Genomic DNA, 10,000 nt, shown 5'->3' with positions numbered 1-10,000 from the left:
TATTGATGGCCGGAGTCTTAACATCATCATAATCACCATCACTATCATCATTACCATCACCATCGTCACCATCAATCGATCGAGGGATAGAAAGATGAAGAAATCGAATGAAAAAGAGAGACGTGGGATAAACGACGGGACTGCAAGAAGATATGTGATGATTTTGGAGCAAGAGAGAGGAAAAGGACGACTGTGGAGAAACCGAAAAGAAGGTAATGAGAGATGATGAGAACAATTGGGAAAAATGTGGATCATTAAAAAGAAGTTTACGTATGTAGGAAAATGGTAATCGTTTTCTGTTTTTACGGGGAAACTATAGCAATATGGCGAGTTACACGGATATGCTTGCGACTCGTTATAAATCGCTTACATTATCACTATCTTTTAATTCACTGTGAATATTTTTATTCATTATTTTGATGTAATTCTTATACAAAAGCGTGTTTATTCAATTTTGTTTTACATCCTCGTTTTTTTTTTGTTTTTTTTTCTAAAATGATTTAATCCCAGCATAAACTTACTATTTTCCATAAAAAAGAAAGAAAAACAGAGCCAAAGAAAGTACTTCACCTTGTCATTCGAATCCATAGGCCTACCGAGGGAGCACCTGACAATAGAAGTAAAGTGTCGTTCCATGTAACAGCTCGTTAATAACCCAACTGGTCCGTTTTCCGTATGCTAATGAGGGGCTCTGTCTGGCCTAATGCGGCCGGGCGAGTTGTCGGGGCAGGAAAGTGCGATGATCCTCCTTATCGCTAATACTAATGTTTTTTCTATTGTTACGGACTTACGGAGTTAATGGTGGAAACGACACTAGTTCGTTATTTTATCATTATTCTCGAAATAATCTGGTAATACATTTGATTAAATGTGACGAAAAGAACGAGAATATACATCTAAGGAAAAAATAGTTGTGGTCACGCTACTTGTGAAATAATTTCCTTAATTTCATCCTTGGACTAAGTTATTATCCTGGTAAGCGAAAAGCAGCTCAATGCGTTGCGACATAAGGCACATATTCTTAAATCTCAGACCAGCGGCCGTAGACTGTAGAGCAACAGAAGCAGATGTTCAATGTCTGGCCCGTTAAGTGTAGGCCGGAAGGAACACGCGCCGAATTTCTTGGGTATGTTGTGAAATCCGTGGCGTGTGTGAGTGCTGATGCGCAAGGCGAGTTTAATTAACATGCATCAAGACAGGTGTGCATTTCACAGTGCCGTTTGATTTAATGTGATTTTTTATTCCTCTTTTTTCTTTCTTTAGGAGAGAGGGAGATAGAGAGAAAGAGAGAAAGGGAGAGGAAGAAATCGAACGAGGGAGAAAGAAAGAGATCATATGCATATATTTTCTACACCTTAATTAGGTTCAGGTATTAACATCAGCGTTTTTTTCTTTTTTCAGCCATGGACGGGCTTGTATCTCTCTTACTGCTCCTCGGGGCATGTGTAAGTCAAGGCGCCGCACTTCCCTCGCCCAAACACAGAATTGCAAGCATCTCCCACGCCCACAACCCTTCTCCTTCATCCAGCCACACGCAAGCGATGTTAGCGAGCAATAGAAGATTTTTCCGGCGCGAAGGACCTTCCATCCAGGTCAGCGGGGAATTAGCCAATGGTCGAAGAGCTGATGCGGAAGTCACCAATCAGGAGCGAGCAAGCGGCCATGGTGGTGATGAATCGACCAATCAAGACAGGGCTTCCGACCCTGACCGACGCATGGCTTCTTCCTCCTCGCTCAGCAGCCGCCATATCGACATGATGCTTGAAATCCTCGACGAACTCCGGGATCTCGAAGGAGAGGCGAGAGGAGCCGGAGGCGCCGTCCTCACCACAGACGTGTATCAGGGGAAGAAGACCCTGGTGTACAAACTGGCCCCCGGGAACGCCATCTTCGGCGGGAAGGTGAGGAAAACGAGTCCCGACGCGAGCAGCGAGGCGCCGCCGAACCTGCAGGAGAGATTCGACACCAAAAGCGTCATTTACACAGACGTCGGCATCGGGCCAACCGCGAGCCAGATGGGAGCCGCGCACCCGCCGACCGCAGGTGTCAGGCCGCCCGTCAAAGTCCCAGTCGCAAATCGGCAGTTCCAGCGCCCGCCGTTGCCCCCCCGCCCACCCCCACACGCCCCCGCAGACGCCGCCGGAGCGACCACCACCTGGAAACTCCACTACATGAAGCCGCCCCCTCCCATCTCCGCCATGCACAACCCCTACCTCACGACCCGCCGCCCTTCCCCGCGGCCCTCCCACACGCCCCAAGCCCCTATCCGCTGGAGAAAGAGAAAACCGGCCGCGGGTCTCGTGCCCACGATCTCCGAGGCGCTGTTCTACCCCCTGGGGAAGGCGGTGCATTTGGTTCGCTCGAAGGCGCGGGGAGCGTGGGTGTCGTTCCTCCTCCTGCACTACCTGGGCTTCATCCCCCCCGTGCCAGGAATCCCTCGCCACCAGGACCCCGACGACGTCACCTTCAGCATCATGAACATGATCTCGCGGTTCCTGTGAGACTTCGGCGACCCAGATCTTAGGACTTGCTCTTGCTCGATCTCTATTTATCCATCTGTCGATCTGTCTATCAACTCATATCTTTCATTCCCATTGATAATTTATTAATTTATTTATTATTGTTCCTCTTATAGTGCTGTTCTCCTTCTCTTGACTTCTACAGCAGAAAGGGCATTGTACGCGGGTAGCAAACTGTGGCCAAAACATGTATTTTAGTATTTAACTACAAAACGACTTTAGTGTTCAGCAGCCATGAAGAAATATATATATATATATATATATATATATATATATATATATATATATATATAAACAAGAAAACAACAAGGATATGAAATAAAAAAACAGATATTTTTGTTCGCAAACAAAAAAAGTAATGAAAGGCTAACAAAAATATTGCTGTATATTTTTTTAAATATGAGTGTTCTGAACATGGCGAGTGATTGGTACGTTAACACTCAGCAAATGGACAAAAAAAAAATGGAAACTGTTATTATGTTTCCAGTGTAAACAGCGTATTGAGAGACTAATATTGTTTTTTCATTCCATGTATTTGTACTATTTATTACAGATTTTCCTAATAAATTTGTTCTCTGTTATTGTTTCTTATCACTCCTTAATCATTGGTGGTATGTCGTTTTGTTCAGTAATATTTTACTGATCAATTCCGGTATTTTTTACATATCTTTAGTCTCATCTGATTCAACCTCCAGCTCCCCTTTTAGCGACTTCGAATTTCAGTTCTGTTGCAATTTCGTGATTCAAGAAATATATTTTTCCCATGCCTGGGCATTCAAAATCGATAGCAGGAAATAAGGTAATAGCACGAGATATATTGGATATAATATTTATTTGCGCATAATGTTCACTGTGTATGTGTATGTGTGTGTGTGTGTGTGTGTGAGTGTGTGTGTGTGTGTGTGTGTGTGTGTTTCTATATATATATATATATATATATATATATATATATATATATGCGCGCGCGCGTGTGTGTGTATGTTTATGTATATATTTATGTGTATGTATATATATATATATATATGTATGAATATATATATGCATGTGTGTACGCATGTATGTATGTATGTATGTATATGTGGGTATATGCATGTATACATACAGACATATGCAGCATGTATATGTAATATACCATTTAAAACATTCCTCATGTACAATATTAAATACAATAATAAAATATACAATTATGGCACATGCACCAGGTAACCGTGCAAAATAATATATCTCTATATCACAGACAAGGTTTAAAGGTAAGAATGTGTCGCACAAACTTCGTCTACGTCAAGCGGCTGTCCTTCCAGGCATCTGTCACTTGGTTTTATTTTCCTTGCGTTTGTGGCAATACATTGTTCTTTCGGTGTAATATTTCAATTTGTTAAAAAAAAATATATAATGTACTAACTTTCAGATTATCTAAGATAATTCATCTGTCTATCTTTTACTTTTCTTTCTTTTCTCTCTCTCTCCCGCTCTCTCTCTCTCTCTCTTCCTTGCTTCCATTTTCCTTGTTCGCAGTAAAAAAGTATCTAATACTAAGCAATTTCCAATGTGTGTTAAAAATCACAATCCAAGCACGTTTCTGCTGATTTACTTGTCATCTTCATGTCCATAAAAAAATCGTAATTCGATAATCAGGTGTTTTTCTGTGCACTCCTACACCTGTTGGAATAATAATGACAATCGAATATCATAAGTTATACACGTTTGTCTCTCCTGAAAATCACTCATGAATTCACTGGTCTTTCTCGTAAAACAGAAATCATAATGTAGAACACATTATTTACAAAGACACAACCATTTGTCCATTACCCTTGAAGAACCCCAAGGAGAACGTTTTTCTGCCTGAGGAGTTTCTATCACTTTTTTAGAATGTGTTTATATATATATTTTTTCTTTTTGTTATTCGTTTATATAAAAATAATACCCTTCACATATATACACTTCCTTTCTTCAACATTCCACTTGGTCACCATAATTTTCAACTCTTTTGGAAAGCCTTTTCAGTTTGTTGAAGCTTCATTCCACCTGGTCTCTCCAACTGACTGACCGACCCAAAGCTTCTGCAAGCCTGAGCCCCGACCAGCTATAAGGGTTGGGGCTTAACAACCTCAAAAATAGGTCCTGAAGCTGCACACGTGAGCTCAACCTCGAAGTGGCCGAAGCACAGCTATTTCCCAGCATGCTCACGCCGCCTCCCATTGGTCATCCAGATCGAGGGGCGGGGCATAGCTGAAGCCCTGGAAGACGTGGTCGACAGCTTGCACGGAGGCCGACAGTCCTTGGGGCGAGGCCGGAGACTGACCTATGACGGCCTCCTTGGTGAACATCGGGTCGACATTTCGCGTGTCCGTTTCGCTGCTCTGTTGGAAGAGAGTTATTTATGAGCTTTTGAGGAGAATGTGAAGTTGCATACACGCAAGCGCAAGATGGTTAAATGACGGTGGTTAATAGGGTATTATGCAGTTGTGTAAAACAATTTCTCTCTCTCTCTCTCTCTCTCTCTCTCTCTCTCTCTCTCTCTCTCTCTCTCTCTCTCTCTCTCTCTCTCTCTCTCTCTCTCTCTCTCATCTGTCCCCAACTCACCACCGAAGGCACGAAGGGCGGCGTCATGGCTCTCTTCTCCACTTTGTCCCAGTCGATGTCCTTGAAGAACTCGTCCTTCTTGACGTCCTCTCCGTCCAAGAGCCCCGCGCCGAGCCTGTCACGCGGGTCCTTCTGAAGGAGCTGTTGGCGAAAAAGGGAACATAAATAAATATGCATATATTCCGGTTAGAAATATTTTTTCCTAAGAAGTATAGTATGTTCGTATACATACATTTATAGAAAACATACATACAAACCTATCAATCCGTCTCTTTATAGATATATAGATAGATACTAATTCACATATTGATTTAAGTTTATGTATGTAGACATTTCCAAGTACAGTGTGAAGCCAAGCGCACCCCTTCCAAGATGCCTCTCGCTTTCTTGCTGACTGTGGCCTTCAGCTTGAGCGGCTTGGTCAGGATGGCGCTGTACATGGCGTGCGTGTCGCGGGAGTAGAAGGGCGGGAGGCCGTACAGCATCTCGTACAGCACGGCGCCCAACGTCCACCAGTCGACGGCGCGGGAGTACGGCTGCGGGGAGAGGGATGGGGGGGAGGGGGATGATTAGTAAGGGTTGGGTTAATATTGGTAAAGAAGAGGTTGGTTCGCGGATTTTCCCTTCTTCGATTTCTTTTTTTGTTTCTTTTGCGTTCGAATTATCGCTAGACTTGTTTGTTGTCTGGAGTTTCTTTCATAACTGTTACATCATCATGAGTTTTCCACCTAATTTGCCAAGCTGAATATGTAAACACAAACAAAACTGCACAAATATGAGGCAATAAACTTTATATAAGTTTTATTTCCAATTTCGTCATACTGAACTGACAAACTACGAATGAAAACACACTACAAGTTCGAAATACATTATATTACTTTACTACAGCCTTATCTCAATAATCTCACTCCCAGTTGTATTTCCCTTCATTCCAATTTTATTACGATTTTAGTGTTTGCTTCATCTTATTTCAATCCTTTATTTCCTCAATACATGTCTATTGCATCTTTATCTATCCCAGCTTTGCCTCAATCCACACATAAAACACGCATTCGCAAATCAAAAAGACAAAGAACACACACACACACACACACACACACACACACACACACACACACACATACACACACACACACACACACCCCACACACACAGACATACGTAAACTAAAACACACACAAAACCCCCTCCTCCCTTCCACACACACAAACACCCCCCATCCCCCCCCACCCCACTCCACCCTCCCCCACACCCAACACCTCGCGCAACTCCGGCCTCACCTGCTTCTTCAGGATCTCCGGCGCCAGGTACTCCGGAGTCCCGCAGAAGGTCGACGTCTTGGAGGAGGAGTGCAGGAGGCCCTCCTTGCACAAGCCGAAGTCGGTGAGGACGATGTGGCCCGCCGTGTCCAGCAGGATGTTCTCGGGCTTCAGGTCGCGGTACACGATTCCCTGGGCGGGCAGAGGCGGCGGGATTTTAGCTTTTTTTCGAAGGTTCATTTCTGGTTTAGTTGGCGTGTCTGCGTGTTTGTTTGTTTGTTTTGGGGCGTTTGTTTGGTTTGTTTGTTTTGCTTATCTGTTTATTAATTCTTTCTTTCATCTATTCGTTCATATACCGAATTATTTACGCTGTCCATCATTCAGTACACATCTCTCTCTCTCTCTCTCTCTCTCTCTCTCTCTCTCTCTCTCTCTCTCTCTCTCTCTCTCTATCTATCTATCTATCTATCTATCTATCTCTCTCTCTCTCTCTCTCTCTCTCTCTCTCTCTCTCTCTCTCTCTCTCTCTCTCTCTTTCTCTTTCTCTCTCTCCACTCACCTTCGTATGCATGTACGTGAGAGCGCAGCAGATCTCGGCAGCGTAGAATTTGGCTCTCGTCTCCATGAACACGCGTTCCCGTTGCAGGTGGAAGAACAGCTGGAATGATAAGGGTAGGTTTTAGAGGCGGAATGGGAATGGAAGACTTGGAATTGGTTGGAATGGTGGAGTGGGAATTGTGGTGCGGGAATCAGACGGAATGGTGGAGTGGGAATTGTGGTGCGGGAATCACATGGTATGGTGGAGGACATTATTTCGAACATGCATTTGTGTTGCAAATTTAAGTTACTGACATTATTCTTTCTCCCCTTTCTTCCCATCTCTCTTTCCTTTTAAAAGCTCTTTCCCTCACAAATTACGTTTTTTTCATCATCTCTGTCCCTACTTTTTCTCTTACCTTTTTCCCCTCTCTTTCTCTCCCTCTCTCGTTGTCTCTCTCTCCACTTCCCTCTCCCTTCATATCTCTCCCCCCTTTCTCCCCTTCTCCCTTACCTTCTCATTCTCTTCCCCCATTCTCTCCTCCCTTTATCCCTTCTCCCTCCCTCCTTTTCTCCCTTCCCCACCTTCTGTTTCTCTCACCACACCCTGTCCCTTCCCCATCCCTTTCTTCACCTCTTATTTCCTCCCTTTCTCCCCCTCTCCCTTGCCCTCCCTTTCTCTCCCCCACCCTCTCCCTTCTACACCTCCCTTTTCCTCCCTTTCTCCCCTCCCCTCCCCTCTCTCCATTTCCCTCTCCCCCCCCCCTTCTCCATTTCTCTTCCCTTTCTCCCCCTCCCCCTCTATTCCTTTCTCCTCCTCCCCCTCCCTCCCTTTCTTCTCCTCCTCCTCCTCCTCCTCCTCCTCTATCCCTTTCTCCTCCTCCTTCTGTATCACTTTCTCCTCCTCCCCCTCCCTCCCATTTTCCTCCTCCTCCTCCTCCACTATCCCTTTCTTCCCCTCTTCCCCCTCCTCCCCCTCCCTCTCCTCACCTCCCCGCCGTTGACGTAATCCAGGACGAAGAAGATTTTCTGGTGCGTCGTGAAGGCGAAGTGCAGCGTGACGAGGTACGGGTGCTCCATCACCTGGATCAGCACCGACCTCTCGCTCAGCACGTGGGCCGTCTCGTTCCTCCGGATTATCATCTTCTTGTTCAGCACCTACGCGTGAGAACAGGGGGGTTGTGGTGTGGATAATTTGTATTGGTTATTGTCTCTGTTTATAACTATGTTTGTCTCTGTCTCTATGTATCTATCTATCTATCTATCTATTTGTCTTTTTGTCTATCTCTTTCCTTATTTTTATTGCATCATTCAAGCCTCCCCCCCCCCCCCCCTCTTTTTCTGTCTCTTTATTTATTTATTACCTTCACAGCGTAAACTTTATTGTCCTGGCGGTATCTGGCAAGCATCACTCGTCCGAAACTTCCCTTTCCGACTACGCTCAAGAATTCGAAGTCTCCGGGAGTTAGTCTGAAGGTGAAGAGAAAACCAACATTGTAACATTGTTAACATTGTATTTTTCCTAAGATAATGAAAATGATACGCGAACCAGGTGTGTGTGTGTGTGTGTGTGTGTGTGTGTGTGTGTGTGTGTGTGTGTGTGTGTGTGTGTGTGTGTGTGTGTGTGTGTGGGTGGGTGGGTGGGTAGGTGTGGGTGTGCGCATGTCTGTATGTGTGTTTGTCTGTCTGTGTGTGCTTTGCTACAACAGAAGAATACTTCGCAAAAAGGAGGTGATTAGGGAATGTACAAGCAAAGGCTATAACCATACTTACGATTTCTTTGTACACCCGAGATCTATGTCTTTTTCAGAGTCCAGCGAAGAGGATATATCGTCCTTGCCAGACTTTTTCCTGTGGTTAGTCAACACTTGTTTCCTAAAAAGAGTTATTAGTCATTAGTATGCATTCTATGTTCCTATGTAAATATATAATGAATTGATAGGAATATGGGGAAAATAGATAAAATAATGAAGGCTTTCTTTACTTGAGTTTCCCCTAAAATTTTAGTTTTCCTTGTGTCAAAAAAGTCAGAGAAAGTGGGATGTGAATTAAATCTTAGTTTTACTTATTTTCAATTTCATGTGATATATAACTGGTTTATAACTTTCTCTCTCTCTCTCTCTCTCTCTCTCTCTCTCTCTCTCTCTCTCTCTCTCTCTCTCTCTCTCTCTCTCTCTCTCTCTCTCTCTCTCTCTCTCTCTCTCTCTCTCTCTCTCTCTACCAACCTTGCAAGCGCTGGTGCTAATGGCGGCATAAGACGGCTAGGATCCAATACTACAGAAGAAGGGCTGGAGTCCGGCGATCCTGCAGAATCACTCGAACTGCTGGACGTATCTGTGGTACTCGACCTTCTGAATCTGTCGAGCTGCAGGAATTCGCGAACCTCCGGTCTATTGAGTAAGAGAGAAAACGGAAATTCTAATGCGGGTTACAGAAAATGTAAAATAAAAAAACTTCTGAAGGGGTAACTATATTATTTTGTGGATGTCTGTCTTAGCTCTGATATAGATGAGTGATATTAATCTGTTTTCGAATATGTATCGTTTTTATACTTACACAGCTACGATTCTAGGATCTCCCATAACAGCCCGGATAAAGGAATTGAGTAATGGGCGCTCCGCTGTGTCTTGTAGTGGGAGAGTGACACGCGGTTCGTGGAACTGTTAAAGAAAATGTTTGTCACAATGGATAACTTTTATAATTCGTCATTATTTTCATATTATCATAGTGTTAATATATAAGTAGCTACTTAAATATCTACCAAAAACTTTATTGTTTTACTGAAACGAGCAACTAATTAGAATAAGTATACTGATTATTGGTTTCAAGGGCCTTCCTATAAGACCATAAATTCTCAAGTGAGCTGGCGGTATATTACCTTCCTATGACGTACCTTGAGCTTGATTATTTCCTGAAGAGCAAGGAATTCTTGATACCGTCTTAAGACAAACCAGCATCTTGTCATGTCCTCAACCACCACTTTGAAGACCTGGTGATATAATTCACTGGTGTTACTGAACGTCATTCTGGCTTTGCTAGATGCTAATTTGAATACAGCCATTAGTAATTGTTAGTTTTCTGTAGTTAGTGTTTTTTCTATGT

General features: G+C 43.7%; 1 protein-coding gene across 2 annotated transcripts; it reads right to left on the bottom strand.

Moving 5' to 3' along the window:
- Nucleotides 1-3,983: 3,983 nt before the first annotated feature.
- On the bottom strand, nt 3,984-9,978 carry LOC125029038 (serine/threonine-protein kinase Sgk1-like). Of its 2 annotated transcripts, none has more exons than XM_047618771.1 (11): nt 9,777-9,978; nt 9,455-9,558; nt 9,124-9,288; nt 8,672-8,773; nt 8,263-8,368; nt 7,889-8,056; nt 6,921-7,019; nt 6,383-6,553; nt 5,465-5,638; nt 5,103-5,243; nt 3,984-4,879 (listed from the first exon to the last, which is right to left on the bottom strand). In XM_047618771.1, exons 1-11 carry the CDS (start codon nt 9,957-9,959, stop codon nt 4,703-4,705), a joined length of 1,590 nt encoding a protein of 529 aa, XP_047474727.1. In that variant the 5' UTR covers nt 9,960-9,978; the 3' UTR covers nt 3,984-4,702. The 2 variants fall into 2 exon arrangements, with proteins under 2 accessions (XP_047474727.1, XP_047474728.1); XM_047618772.1 differs by having other exon boundaries at nt 9,792-9,978.
- Nucleotides 9,979-10,000: the final 22 nt, after the last annotated feature.

The sequence above is a fragment of the Penaeus chinensis genome, chromosome 9 (genome assembly GCF_019202785.1).
Source record: "Penaeus chinensis breed Huanghai No. 1 chromosome 9, ASM1920278v2, whole genome shotgun sequence".
In the NCBI taxonomy this organism is placed as follows: Eukaryota; Metazoa; Arthropoda; class Malacostraca; order Decapoda; family Penaeidae; genus Penaeus; species Penaeus chinensis.
The sequence above is the reverse complement of the archived record's forward strand: the minus strand, read 5'-3'. Positions and strand labels throughout refer to the sequence as shown.

What these genes read in the sequence shown, in the direction of transcription:
- LOC125029038 (XM_047618771.1), bottom strand. Translation starts at nt 9,959, where the DNA reads ATGGCTGTATTCAAATTAGCATCTAGCAAAGCCAGAATGACGTTCAGT. An exon ending in ATTACGTCAACGGCGGGGAG is followed by an intron (nt 7,020 to 7,888) that starts GTGAGGAGAGGG and finishes TTATCATTCCAG; the next exon opens with CTGTTCTTCCACCTGCAACG. An exon ending in CGGAGATCCTGAAGAAGCAG is followed by an intron (nt 5,639 to 6,382) that starts GTGAGGCCGGAG and finishes CTCTCCCCGCAG; the next exon opens with CCGTACTCCCGCGCCGTCGA.